Source organism: Elaeis guineensis, chromosome 15, assembly GCF_000442705.2.
Source record: "Elaeis guineensis isolate ETL-2024a chromosome 15, EG11, whole genome shotgun sequence".
In the NCBI taxonomy this organism is placed as follows: domain Eukaryota; kingdom Viridiplantae; phylum Streptophyta; class Magnoliopsida; order Arecales; family Arecaceae; genus Elaeis; species Elaeis guineensis.
In genome coordinates this window covers 71,632,262-71,646,862 of record NC_026007.2, presented here as the reverse complement: position 1 = coordinate 71,646,862, position 14,601 = coordinate 71,632,262, and the positions used below count along the sequence as shown (strand labels likewise).

The 14,601-nt window shown below is 41.8% G+C and overlaps 2 protein-coding genes, 1 long non-coding RNA gene and 3 other non-coding genes across 7 annotated transcripts in view; 2 read left to right on the top strand and 4 right to left on the bottom strand.

The window, feature by feature from the left end:
• Positions 1 to 4,133, top strand: part of LOC105058838 (uncharacterized) — a 20,942-nt gene extending 16,809 nt beyond the window's left edge. Inside the window, exon 5 of the mRNA XM_073249122.1 lies at positions 4,061 to 4,133. The gene's annotated coding sequence lies outside the window, so the exon portion shown is untranslated. The remainder of the gene's footprint in view (positions 1 to 4,060) is intronic.
• A 1,221-nt stretch (positions 4,134 to 5,354) lies between these two features.
• Positions 5,355 to 11,356, top strand: LOC140854157 (uncharacterized). The gene is made up of 2 exons (XM_073249671.1): positions 5,355 to 5,824; positions 10,900 to 11,356. Exon 1 carries the CDS (start codon positions 5,446 to 5,448, stop codon positions 5,809 to 5,811), a length of 366 nt encoding a protein of 121 aa, XP_073105772.1. The 5' UTR covers positions 5,355 to 5,445; the 3' UTR covers positions 5,812 to 5,824; positions 10,900 to 11,356.
• On the bottom strand, positions 8,539 to 9,645 carry LOC109506668 (uncharacterized). 2 transcript variants are annotated; one of them, XR_002166139.3, is made up of 3 exons: positions 9,520 to 9,645; positions 9,074 to 9,421; positions 8,539 to 8,979 (listed from the first exon to the last, which is right to left on the bottom strand). It is a non-coding gene; the product is annotated as an uncharacterized lncRNA (long non-coding RNA). The 2 variants fall into 2 exon arrangements; XR_012137297.1 differs by having other exon boundaries at positions 9,506 to 9,637.
• Positions 11,357 to 11,554: 198 nt separating the features above from the next.
• LOC114913697 (small nucleolar RNA snoR135) lies at positions 11,555 to 11,698 on the bottom strand. Its single transcript, XR_003799609.1, has one exon. It is a non-coding gene; the product is annotated as a small nucleolar RNA snoR135 (small nucleolar RNA).
• A 1,223-nt stretch (positions 11,699 to 12,921) lies between these two features.
• On the bottom strand, positions 12,922 to 13,063 carry LOC114913696 (small nucleolar RNA snoR135). The gene has a single exon (XR_003799608.1). It is a non-coding gene; the product is annotated as a small nucleolar RNA snoR135 (small nucleolar RNA).
• Positions 13,064 to 13,501: 438 nt separating this feature from the next.
• Positions 13,502 to 13,642, bottom strand: LOC114913698 (small nucleolar RNA snoR135). Its single transcript, XR_003799610.1, has one exon. It is a non-coding gene; the product is annotated as a small nucleolar RNA snoR135 (small nucleolar RNA).
• Between the last annotated feature and the right edge of the window lie 959 nt (positions 13,643 to 14,601).

Genomic DNA, 14,601 nt, shown 5'->3' with positions numbered 1-14,601 from the left:
GACTAAGTGCATCTACGGAGGTCCGGTTGCCGAACCTTTACCAGGTTCGGTCGGCACCCGACTTAACAGATGCGCCCGAACGGCAACTACAGTTATTGGAAACCGACTTAAAGTCGGAACACAAGCTACTTCGGAGCTGTGCAAGCCGGTTAAGTCCTACCGACTTACCCGAGTTGGCGACTTCTCTAAGTTGGTGACTAGGGTTCGACATTACAGCGATAAGAAACATTACAAACAAGAAGGAAAAGAGAAGACAAATTCATTCATTGATTAAAAGAAATTACAAAGTCGGGCCGAAGCCGATTACATGTATTTTCAAGAAGATACAAAAGGAAGACAGTCGGCTGGACCGATCATTCGTCCTGGATAATCTCTTCGACCGACGGAGGATCGGGAAGGATCGGCGTCTTGACCATGAGCGGCGCTGGGTCGACGGCAGAAGGATGTCCTTCAGTCGGCAAGGGACCTCCGGTCGGCTCCTGCTCCGGGACGGCTTCCTCCGCTGGGATGAGCCTCCCGACGGGTGGTCGGCCTCCTCTTCGGTTCCCTCCTCTTCGGCGAGTAGCGGGGCGACTCGACTGACGTCCACCTCCGGGTACAAGGCATGGACGGCATCCCGACCGTCCTCGAACCCGACCCGGTAGGAGGCGAAGCCCGACTCGAGCATCTCCTCCTTGAACCGGTCGGAGGCCCGGAAGTCCTCAACCGCACGATCGGCCGACTCCCTCGCCGACCGTACCTCGTCCTCAGTATGGGCCAGCTCCTCCCTCGCCAACTCCGCCTCGGCCCTGGCAATTTCGGCGTCGATTTGGGCGATGGACAAATCCTCTTCGGTTTCCGCGAGCTTCCCCAGGCTGGCCCGAAGTTGCTCGCGTTCCCCTTGGAGTTCGGAGGTGGCACTGTCCCGTTCGCGTCGAAGACGACGCACGACCCGACCTTTGTGCTTGGCCTCCTTCTTGGCCGACTTCAGTTCGGCCATAAGCCGGGAGACCTCGTCCGTCAACTTGGCCTCCCGGTCGACCGACTCCTGCAATTGGTCGACCAGCATGGCTCTTTCGGCCTCGGCCGCCGCCGACCTTTCCTTGAAGGCTGCCCGAACGTCGCCGAACCTTCGGTATCCGGCCTCCAATTCGGACATGGTGAAGATCAGCTGCCGACGGAAAAAAGCTTTGTCAGAATTATGTGGCAAGCAAAAATTTTTCTAAGGAAAAAGGTGACGCGAAGCTTACCTCCACCATTGTCGGGTAGAACCGCGACAGCATTTCGGTCACTTGCCGAGACCGCAATGACTGAACGTCGGTAGGGAGGAGGATCCCCTGGCACAACCTCCTCGCAAGGTTGTGATCGGCCAAGGCCGACGCACCCTCAGGGTAGTATGCGCTGGGGGGCATTGATCTCTCCTCCTCCGAGGGCTCCATCGGGGCTTTCCCCCGATCAGCTGCCCCGACCGACAGGGCTGGCAGCGATGGGACGCTGGAGTTCGACCCGGCGCCCCCCGTTGCGCCAGCGGACGCCTCCGGACGATGTTCGGCTTCCCGAACGACATCCGGCTCCACCCGCGGCGGCGAAACCGCCGACACTCCTTCGGCCACTTCCTCGGTCGGCCTCTCCTCGACTCGGACGGTCGGAGCCGCGAGGGCTATGATCGGCTCCGACCCCTCGGTCGCCGACGCTTCCACGGTCGGCGGGACTAGGGCTGGTCTCTTGGAAGGGCGCGAAGGGCCTGCCCCCGGCGCTGGCCTCTTCCTCGCGGGGCAAATTGGCGAATTTCGGCATCGGTCGGCCTCATCCTCGGCGGTGTCCCTGCAAAACCGACCAGTGTCAAAGGCCGGACCAGAACTACCCTAAAGCCGAACAAAAAGAAAAGCTAGGAGATCGGGTGATACCTATTCGGGGGACCAGACTCAGGCCGGCATCATAGAGAGCTTGCTCGGTAACAAGCTCCCTCTGCTTCGGGACCGACATCTCTTTGAGTCGGTGGAAGTCCTCCCGGTCGTCCACGTCGACCCGACTGTTGTCGTTGGCCTCAGTTCGGGGTACACCCCAGCGAGAAGGAAAGCCCCAAGAGGAAGAAGAGGAAACAAAGAAGAACTGGTTCTTCCATCCATGAATGGACGATGGAAGACCGGTTATGAAGGCAAGACCCTTCCGGGGGTTGAAGAGCCACCACCCTCGGGCTTTAGGGTGGGGTCGGAGCACAAAGAAGGCCCGGAAGAGGGAAATGCGGGGGTTGGTCGGCAAGAGCTGACACAACAGCGCGAAAGAAATGATTAGCCGGACAGAGTTCGGCGCCAGTTGCGCCGGACAGAGTCCGTAGTAATCCAGCAGATTCCGGACGAACTCCGAAATCGGAAGTCGAAGACCCGCACGAAGGTCCTCAACATACAGCGCCAGGTCGCCAGGCGGAGGGTTGTTGACCCGACCGCCGGCCCCTGGGGCGGAGAGCCGAAACTGCTCCGGGATGCGATAGTGCTCCCGAAGCTGATCGACGTTCGGCCCCGAAAGCGAGGAGGCCTCATCTTCCGGAGCCGATCGGGTGTCGTCGGTCGGGTTCCCCGACTGAGCTCCCTGAGTCGGTTTCCTGGTCATTGTGCAGGGACCGAAAGAAGAGAAAGAAGAGAAGAAAGCAAGAAGGGGAAGGAGGACCACGAACCCGATGGACCCTCCGGAGGTAGAGAAGAGCTCTGCCCGCGACGACCGAGAAATCGCCCGGACAGAGTTTCCCCCAGCAAATGGCAAATGTAGGTCGAGGTCCGGGAGGTCCTATATATATAGGACCGACCGACGGCCGAGATCCTTCCGCGCCGACCGAAGACCTCCAGATGCGCGACGCGTGGCGCCCGCCGGTTGGCCGGGGATTCGGCGCGCTTCGTCCCGGGACGCCCGCACCGCCCTCATTAAATGCCGGAGCGGACGTCGGCCAACCACCATGACACGCGGCGCGCGGGGGTTGGCTCCGCAGTCGGCCGCCCGCGCCGGTCCACGTTCCCGATGGGACGCTCCACCCGCGATCGGCGCCGAATATCCGATCGACTGACGCCGTATCGTCCGGCACCCGACCTTCTGGCACCGACGTGACGGCTGACAACGACAAGACGTGGCGTCTGACACCTGACGCCGGCGCGACTTCCGGCATCGACTAGACGTTCGGATCACTTGGGATTCGCGAGATGTCTGACAACGGATCAGCCGGCGGTACGGTCGGATCTGCACATGCGACAAATCCACTCCCAGTCGTCCGGCCTTGCTACCCGAATGAAGGCATCGGCCAGCTCTCCACCCGACTTAGGAGTGGAGGGGGGCAACTGTTGGGGGACACCGACCGACCGACCGACCGACTATCGGAGGGCCCGACCGGCTGGCGGCCCGACCGACTAACCGACGGCCCGACGAACGACTCTGACTGGCCGATCGTAAGTCGGGCGACAGGCCAACGGACGCCATCAGCGGCTAACCGCGGCCATTCCACGGTCCATTCCCGACCGACTAAACCCAGAGGTCCGGTAGCCGACCCCCTTGAAGCTCGCCGACCGACGGAGGAGTCCGACGCCACTCTGCTGGCCACCGACCTTGGGTCGGCCGACTCCACCAACCGCCGTACGGCCGCCAGACGTTGTCAGCTCTGACACGGACATGCGGCACAGTTACCTAGGGGCATTGTCCCGCCGAGAGCCGGGTCAACCCTGGTGATTAGACGGCTACACGGCGACATGACGTTTTCACGGCGGCTCTGACAGCCTACAGTGAGTTGACAGTTCCTCACTTGTCCGCGCCATTAATGATGGCGCCATACCGCGCTCCACTATATATACCGGGGAAGGCAACAGTGCAAGGGATCGATCCGCCCGTCTCTTCCACATACGCAGGCTCGCTCCTCTCTCTCCCTCTCCCTCTCTCCTTCTCAGAGCTCTCTGTCTGCATTTCACTGTTGCCCAGTCACCTCTCTGACTTGACCGTCGGAGGGTCCCCGCCGGAGCCGCCTCCGGTCAGTGCGGACTTCCTTTTGCAGGTGCACGCTTCCCGGCGATCGGGCGACGAGGCGATTGGCCGCAACAGGGAGCATGATGTACTACCACGGCCAGAAGTCCCAACTAGCAGTGATCATAATCTGTATCCTGCCTCTATTTTAGGTGCTACAGGCATGCACACGACACGTTTACAAGGACTGCTATTTGTATAAGAACCAAATTCATGTAATCACGAGAATATGCAAAATGAGAAAGAGTGATGAAGTTGTTTCAGTGTGTATATCCAACCATTAAAGGGGTGTTTGGTAGGAAGAATGGGGGTCAGAAATAGGAATCGAAATAGATGGCTCCCATTCTAACCATTTGATTGAAAGAATTTCCATTCCAACTTCGATTTTAGGTTGGAATCGGATGGTCTAATCCTCCTAAAATCAATTCCGACTCTTTCCAAGAATTCAAATCCTCATGAACCAAATGTTTTAGAGGATATAGCTATGTTGATTTTCATTTCAATCTATTCTGATTTCGATTCTGATTCCGATCGTACACCAAACATCCTCTAAGGAGGTGTTTAGTTCGTAACTAAAATCGAAATGGGAATGAAAATCGGAATGGTTTGGAATCGGAACCGAAATGATCAAATCCTCCGAAGCGTTTGATTCATGATCGAAATCGGAATTGGAATAAAAATTTGAATTTATAGAAGAGAGTAGAGATTGAGTTCTATATAGATTAAGCCATTCCCATTCCATCCTGAAATTGGAATTGGAACGAGACTCCTCCCAACCAAATGGTTGGAATGAAAGTCATCCATTCCAATTCCGAAACCTCTCTCCCCAACCAAACATCTTCTAAATATTTTAACCGTTAAAAAAAAGAGCATCAGACATTGGATTAGTACCTACCATCCGAGTTCTTGCTTCCGTTGCCATCTGCAAATAAAGAAAGCATCATTCCCGTCATACAATTCGGTGAGCTGTATCACGGTCGATTTTTTCAGACATTCCAGCAGGGCAAAACCTCAAATCCTGCGGACAAAGAGGCACAGAAAGGCGGGGTGGTTCATCACAATTCACTGCGAACATTTGTGACCAATTTAGTCTGACATGAGTTCCCCACGGAGTCTCATGCAATTGCCACGCATCAAGCGGCGAAACGCCCCCATCGTATATAGAATACAAAGGAGTAGGTCTTAGCAAACATGTGTCCCGACAATGCCTTCCCCAGAAGAAATAGAGTACCTGCTGGCTCTCCGTGGTTTCAAAGATGAAGATAACATTATCCTCCATTGGCACAACCATAAGCCTCCACGTAGGATCCAGTGCTGACCTGGCTTCCGCAGCACCCCCCGTTTCACCACCTCGCCCACCAGTCTATCTTATCCCCTCCATTTCCATTCTTTTCTCTCTCAATCGACAGCACATAAGGATCGAGTCCTTCCCTAACGCAGAAGTAGTAACTTTTTGTTGTCTTCGTAATGGCATCAGTTTCCGCCGCCGCCATGGCGATGCCGCTAACTCGGGCGGGTCACCAGAAGCCGCAGCTGGTCGGCTCCAACGCCTTCTTCCACCCACTGAGTCTCTCAGCCCGGGTTGGAGCGTCTTCTAAGATGAGAGCGAGCATCCGGGCATCATCGGTGAAGGAGAAGGCAGTGGCCGGTCTGACAGGAGCGGCGGTGGCGGCAGCCCTGTTGACACCGGACATGGCAGAGGCAGCCCAGCCGGGGATCTCACCATCACTCAATAACTTCCTCCTCAGCATTCTGGCCGGTGGAGTCGTGCTCGGCGTCATCGTCGGCGCTGTCATCGGCGTTGCCAACTTTGATCCCGTCAAGCGGAGCTGAAAACACTGCTATGGTATGAATTATATATATATATATATTTTTTTTTTTTTTATATATTATATATATATATGTATATATATATATATATATATATATATGTATGTATCTTCCAAAGTTTCTTGCTTGTTCTTCATGTCAACTTTGTTAAACAAGTCATCGAATCATGAGCCTTATCTACGTAATTTGGCATCCTTTTATCACATTTCAATGAAGTTGTTTCTTGGCTCTCGCTCCTGCTTGAAATTCTCATCTCTTGTTCTTGATGCACATTAAGTTTTCTTAGAATGAATTTAATGTTTTGGAGTTTCAAGATGTTAATGGCTAAGGTTGACTTTCAACTTGCATGACCAAGTAGCATATTGTATGACCCGTAAAGGAAATATTAACCCTCCATTTAATATAAAGAATAGATCAAAAGAAAGATGGATGAAGAAAGAAGGATAAATAAGAAAGATGATAGATGAAGATCCATCCATCCTTTCATATGTTTGATAAAACATAGAAGGATGTATGAAAATGATTCCTTCCTTTATTTGGTATAAAAAAAATAAAAAAAAAGATAAATAATATTTATATAACATTTTTATTAGATCACTCTTTAGTAAAAATATTACTATTATTAATTTATAATATTTATATAGTACTAAAGAAATAAATAATGTATAAACTAATAATTTTTATAATCTTTAATTATATAAAAAATTATATAAATATTAAATTTAATTTAATTTAATTTAATACATGATTTTATAATAATTATTAATGAATTAATTATATATATTATATAAATAATTAGTTAATTTATAATTAATTTAAATAGTTAATTAATATTATACAAATAATTAATTAAAAATATTAAATAAAAATAGAGAAATAGAAAATAATTATAATTATTAAAATTATGCATTAAAATTAAAATAATTAGTAATAAAATTTAATAGTATATGATTAAAAGTATATATAAAAATATATATAAATAATATGAATGAAAAAATAAAAAAAAATATTATATTTTTTTCAAAAAAATTAAGAAAAGATAATTTTGTCAATGCAAAAATTCATCCATCAATGCACTATTCATTCTTCTTTGCATCCTCCCAAATTAAGAGGATGCAAATTGATAGGCTAGGATGGATAAATAATTTTTTTTTTCACCCATTCTCGCTGTGACTTATTAAACCAAATGATGGATAGAGATCTCCGTCCTTCCAGTCTTATCCATCCATCCTCTCATGACCCCAACTAAGACTGCAAATAGATCGGGTTGATCCATGATCCACCTCGACCGACCCGGTTAGACCCGACCCAAACCCATTTAAAAGACCCATGGAGTCGGGTCGGGTTCAAAAATTGGATCCGTTCCTTTTTTTCGGATTGGATTTGGATTTTCTGAATTTGGACCCAATTCGATCCGACCCAACCCGTGGAGATATTTAGGTTAATTTGGATCTTAAGATACATGACCCGACTCAACCCGATCCGAACCCAAATATAGGATCCGAATCCAGTTAGAGTGACTCACCCAAATAGGGGTTTGGACTTGGACCAAAATTTTTCAAACCCTTCGGTCTTCCCCATCCGATTCCCAAACTAAAAATGTCCAAAACTAAAAATTTTTCAAACCCTTCAGTTCTTTTATTCTGACTGTTGTAACATATATAACAATTCGAGAAGGAAAGATTGGATGGATTCCTGATAATTTAAATGAAGGACATCTCGATTACTTTTTCAACTTTTTGGTGGGCTCAATTTTTTAAATTTTCTATTTTATGTTTACTGTACTACGAGGTACAAAAGCAAGATGGCTTCTTGAATTCCAATTCGATTTATTGGCTTTAAGAAATTTCAGAGCATACTCTAATATGCATAAATATTGTATCATCCACAATATATGCAATCTCATTTTTAATCATGTACAAATATTCCTGTTATATGATATTTTAGATTGAAATAATTATATCACTATATAAAATTTATATTTTTTTTTTGTAGACTTCTGAAATCTTGACTCTTCTCAAAAATCGTTTGTTTTTCTTTGCTATCTAATATAATTAATTATTAAAAATTACAGTTGAAAGATTGGAGGAAAAAAAAGAAAAGAACTTTTCTTAATTGTCATTTAGCATTAGTATTCACTGATGGTAGGTTTCAAATAAATTAAACTCGTGATTCGATCCGACCCGTTCCGAAGCGCATTCGAACCAGACCCACATTCATAGATTGAAGCCGGATTGTATATGGACCCAACCCGATCCGAATGATCCAATAGGTCAATAAATTCGACCATGATCCGATTCGATCTAATTTTTTATTAGGATGGATATGAATCCAATATCAAGACCCAATCAAAAAATCAGATCAGATCAGAATCACTCAGAATCCGATCCGACCCGACCTATTTGTAGGCCTAACCCCACTTAGTTTGGAAAATAGGAAAGTATGATAGAAACACTTATGCGTGCCAATTGGAAAACATAAAAGATTTCATGTCCAAAATAGCTCACGGTCTCTTAAAGGAAACCTTTTTTTTCTCTTTTCTTTCATTTTTTTTTCCCCCTTTTTTGCCCCTCTTGTCCCTCATCTGAGGAATCTTAGCAAGAGTTAATTTCCGTTCTCTGATTTAGATATACACTCTAGTTCCTGGTGCCAGGGAACGTACACCCTCTAATCCACGTAAAATATTGGTGATACGAGTGTAGTAAGCTTGGATTAGATCTATGGGTATCTCAATATCAGACATGTGGCTCTCGCTTAGCAACCTAAAAAACGGAAGAGCTCGCAGATATGAATGAAGTCAATTTTTTTTTTTTCCTTTTCTTATCTAAATAAATTCTTCCCACCAAGATCTGATGACCGAGCTTAAGCAGACAAGAATGTCCTCTATGAACAAAAACAGGTTTCGTGAAATGTTCATGTTGTGGAAGAAGACAATTGGAGAAAATAAAGATTGTGCTTGAATTGACCAAGATTCAAAGATGTGCAAATAAATTCACTACCTTGGATCCAGCTCAGGAACATGTCGTTGAACAAAGCAAAAGCACAACATCCATACTGCAGTACTCTCCAGTGCCCTCGAAGAAACCTTAACCTGTCTTCAAAACTTATCAGCTCTCTTCCTTCTATCTTATAAATCTTCAAGCCATCTTGATACCAGTAGCAGAAGATATCCTACAAAACAGCCATCCCTGCGAAATAATTAAATAAAATAGACAAAATATAGAATCACAAGCTTTGCTAGGGAAAAGAAAGCAAGAATTCTCACTGTGAATAGACAATTTCAACATGCAGCTGTTGGCATCCATGCAACTCATTTATGGTCTCCTTCATATTTGTCTCTGTTAGTTCTCCTGTATGTGGAAAGCATGACTACACAATTGGCAGGGAAAAATCATCCTTCTTGACCATATTTTTTCCTTCGGCTTATCAGAATTTCCTATTCCATCAACATCATATGGGTCTTGTTATCATATGAATCCATCATACATAGCACATGCAACCTAATCCTCCTCCATGGATGCCATAGCAGCAGAAGTTTCTTGTGACTTAACATTGTTGACTTCACATTTCAGTTTACCGTGACAAATAATCACATGGATTTCAAAATCATATGCTGAAATTAAATGAAAAAATGTTACTGCAAGAACAAAAGGCAAATATTTTCTGCAAGTAGCACTTTTGTCTCAAATGACACAACCATGGTCTTAAAACCTCATTCACGTGCATCCAGCATTTCGAACCCCATGCTTCCAACTTGAAGAACCGAATACAAAGCCACATTCAGCATATCTGCAATATAATGGTACTATGCTTGGCTAAAACATCAAGTTTGCAAAATCACCTGATACCAGTTTAGAGAAGTTACTGCACACTTCAAAATTGAAGAAAAAAGAATGAAATGGTGCAGGAGATGAAAAAAGAAGCAGAAATCTTGACATCTTTAGTCTCCAAAGTTCAAATTGAATCTGAGTAAAATGATTGCAACTACAACTCAACCCAGCAAAAACTTTAGGCAGATATATAATCAGAGAGCATGGCACCAATACACACTATCATGCAGTCACTGGGGTCCAAACCAAGCAGTGATCTCACAGAGAATGCAAAATAAAATAACCAACAATTTACACCAGATTGTTGATACATCCATACAACACATGATAGCAATCAGCACAGGGAAATCAATTCACTTGGTTACAAAGCAGGATACATTGTATACATTAGAATATTAGATTTCACCAATATCCTTGACCACTAGAAACAATAACAATATCCATGCCCGTAAACAGATTGGGCTTTAAATCAGATCCTTCAAATTACATAACAGATTCCCCTATCTGCAATCTAGCACCATTACAGTGTTTCTCAAATGAAGAAAAAAAAAAAAACCTTAATATTGATAGAACTTCAGAAAAGACCAGAAAAATCAATAAAAATAGTCATTTCCACAATCACTTGATTTGGCTGAATTTTAGAAGAAAACATAGCAACTTAAGATTGGCAGAAACTTGATGCAGTTGCCCGCTATGGAAGCTTTCTTTGAACTCAGGGTACAGTCCTGAATGGCAATTCGATAGATATGTTAGTGCCACAACAAAGAGCCTGTTAGTACTATCAAAAGTAAGGTGAAAGTGTACCAGATAATACCCATCCATATTCATTTTCATATCCGAATCTTTGAATATCCGATTCTATTTATAATCCTATTTAATTTTTTATAGCACTCATGAACTTTTAAAGAAAATAAATGACCACATTAACATGCTATTAACTTGATTTGCCTTTTACTTAGTAATATTTTTAATTATATGGTTACAAAGTTTAATCATCTGACTCATATTTGTATTTATATCCATATTTCTGGTATTTAATTTGTATGCATATTTATTTAAAATAAATATGAATATGAATTTTTGCATCAGATTAATATCTATATCCGAACCTCTACTGGTCCAACAAAACAAATATGGACATAGATATACTGGCATCCGATCTAGTTTCAATCTTAACCATAAGAAAAAAACCAATCTAATCTGAGTGCGCACACTATGTCCTACTTTGTAATTGACACCTCATTTTGTATAATATGTATAGCCACTTATAATCAGCTGCATTGCATCTAAGCACGCTAAGCATGAGGCGGAGATGGTGGGTTGTTTGATACAAAAGCAGAGTTGTAGAAGAGCTTTCGAGAGGTTGAGGAGCTCGAATGTGCTGGGAAAAGAAGGGTTTGGATGTCGATGATGCATTTGAGCCGGTGAATGTGTTGTCAACATAGATGCCAGAGCACGGTGACGAACTTGATGGAGGACACAATCTACCAGCTGGACAAGGTGGTGTAGGAGAGGTATTTTAGTTAAATAATAACAAAGATATTTTAGTCCTAAAATATTTTTTAAATTATCAAGTGACCATCATGTGTTGCAATTTCTATTGATCCGGTTAACATTGGGTCACTTAAGTAACTTTAAGGATCTAACCAAAAATTTTTAAAAACAAGGGGTGTAAATACAATTCAAGCAAAGTTGAAGGGGTCAAAAGTTTTTTCTTTTTTTTTTTTTTTTTTTTTTTTTTTTGAGGTGGAGATAAAATTTTGGACAAGTTATTCAAAGGTGCTCTTATGGTTCCATAACATATTACATGTCAAGGTAGCCCAACAACCCCATTATAGAGAACCACATATAGGAAAGTTAAATTGCAAAGTGCTTTTTATTATGATTAACTTGGTTTCTTGAATTCACACTTCTCAAAATATGAGGAAAATAGTTGTCAAGATTCCCACCAAAATAAGAGTGGAAATCAACTGCCCATCTTCCTCTAGAATCACTGTAGCAGGAATGCTCGGCAACAAATGCATACCATGAAAGCAAGTTGCCGATACAGATCCTGCAACTCAACAATCAAGTTCCTTAACAGCAGAAGGAACTACAAAGAAGAAAGACAGCAAGAATAGGAAGACATTTTCAGTTTTTATCTGAAATTACAAGCACTGCATGCAAATACAGCTGTAAAACCTATGACAGTCAAGTAGAAAAGCTAGGGTTGCATGAAGGAAATAAATTCATCTTGTATGGTATCAATGGTCACCAGCATTTAATCAACAAAACAAATCTAGGAACCACATTAAACCACGTACCCCAGAAAACCTGTTACACTGATAAAGATTAAACCATGATTGATATCTGATTCTATTGTATATAAATGGGTACAAGAAAGCAAGGTTTTCTGAAAAATGAAAAAGAGAAAAATAACTACTAAACATTCCAATAAAACATGATGCCCATCTTCCTCACAAGTAGCAAGAAACACTTTGGCCAAATTATTATAGAGGAAGGCATTACTATACACAATCTTGCAGTTGAATCATCTCACCAAAAACTTAAATTGCCAGGAACAGATAAGCATGGAACCCTAAGGTGTTGTTTGGTTAGTAAAATTGTTATTTTAAAATCAATATCCTTAGAATTTTATGAAACCAGCTATTTGGGAAAGAGTTTTTGATGGTTTTAGCATACCTAAGGATGTCCAAGAACAAGAAAAATAGGTTTTAAGAAAGACCTAGGCGTCCACATTTTTCTCAAAACAGGAAGGATTTAGGTGAATTCTCCCAAATCTTACCTACTACCAGATTCTCTAGTCAAACAACAACTCGAGTAAAACATTTTTCACCAAAATGTCTTTACAATTTATGTTTTTGTTCTTTTTTTGAAAAAAAAAGCTTCCACAAAACTGGCAACCAAACAGAACCTAAATGTTAAAAATGGCCTATCAAAATTTCTTTTGCACTGCATTAATAATACTTTCATGTCACTCATCATCAAAGCCATTCTCTAACTCATCTTCCTTCAAAATAAAGAATATCAACATCATAGTTATCTTTAGATCACGAGAAATAAGCAAGAGGATGAAGATGACAATTCTCATGAAAGTGATCCAATCCACATCTACAATGTTCATTTCATCAACGTCCTAATGATGAAAACCAATTCCTAAGGTAGTCTAACAAAGAAATAGCTGCTATGGTAGATATATAACAGAATTTTTTATATCAAAATCAGACAAACAAATGGCCAAAGTAGTTGCTCATATGGCTTTTGGATTTCCATTTCTCGGAAAGAATATGGGAAAAATGATTGTTGAGATACCAATGAAAGATTATGGTGTAACCCAACTGCCCATTTTCCCCAAAGTTACTGTAGCAAGAAACACGTTCGGAAACTACATAAGAGCATAGCACCGATATACACTATCCTGCTGCTGCTGAAGATGATCCAGACTCATTGTAAAATTAAGGCCCCAACACCAAAGAAAGAAATAAAGAGAAAATTAAGATTTTTCACCAATAATAACCTTCATTTCTACCATTTTGATTACGTCGGATCCCACATTTTGTTGTCAGATCAATACAAACTTTCACCTTACTATCTAATTTTATCCGCAGAACAAGCAGGGGAAAAAAAAAAGATGTTTTTTATTAATATATGGAGATTAATATCCTAAAAAACTCTCCTTTTTTCAACCAAAATCCTTGAAATGCCACTAGGCAACGAATCCCAATCCCATATCACCATTTACCTCAACAAATTGCATTTAAAATGATTCCAACTCATAGAAGCATAAACTATCCAAGAAATTATAAAAGTTAACCTACATAGGAGGTACAATCTTCCCTCAAGCTTTTCTTTTCATTGAGGAAAAATATGAGGAAAATTAGACACCCAGTAGAATTAGGGTTTAACTCAACAGCCAATCTTCCCTAAGTTACCGTAGCAGGAAAAGCTTTCCGCAAGAAATGCATGAAAGAAGAGCATAAAAGCGATACACAATACCCTGCAATAATCAAAGACTCTCAATGGGTTTCTGATTTCTGATTCAAATGCAAGTGCGCGGAAGTTAATGAAAAAAGATAAACTTCATTTCAAAATTCATGAGAAAAGACCAACTATAGGAGCGGATTTCCGATTCGATTGGAACCAAAAATAAAGAATCTTGGTCGCTCACTGGCAATAGATCGCGGAAGCTCCATACTTAAGAAAAGATTGGCAAAGAATCAAATGAGAAAGAGGAGATGTAGGCATTTGAAGGACCTCTCACTTCAAAAGATGGCCGTAAATCGACTCCGTGAAAGCCGCTTCAGCGATTCTAGGTTTCGGTCCTCATCGACCGACAACCATTCGAGAAGGTTGTAGTCTAAAATATTAGATTTTGAGGGTCTTGGGGTACCTTACCTAATTAATTTTTAAAAAAAATTTATTTACAAAAATAATTTAATTTTTAATTTATTTATTAAAATGATGCAAACAGAATAAAATGTAATTCAAAATCATATTTTTTGATTACCACCTCATCACTCTATTCCATCCAAATTTTCACGTAGATAAAAAAAAATAATAAAATCAAATCAAATAATGTTTTCAAAAATATTATTTTTTTCTTTTCTTCATTTTATTTTAAAAATATTATTTTATTTTAAAAATATCATTTTATCTCAAAAATATTATTTTATTTTTTTTTCATGTTATCCCAAAAACGTCACTTTATCCAAAAACATCATTTTTTTTCTTTTTTACAGTTATTTTTATTATTTTTTATTTTTTAAGATATATTTTTTTGGGATATTTTTTTAAAAAATATTTTTAAAAGAAAATTATAATTTAAAATGATGATTTTTATTTGAATTAAAATTAATTTTTTAAAAAAAATTTAAAATTATAATTTTAGTTTTTTCTCATTTTTTATTTTATTTTTTATTTTTAAATTTTTAAGATATTTTTTTGATATTTTTAATAAAATTAA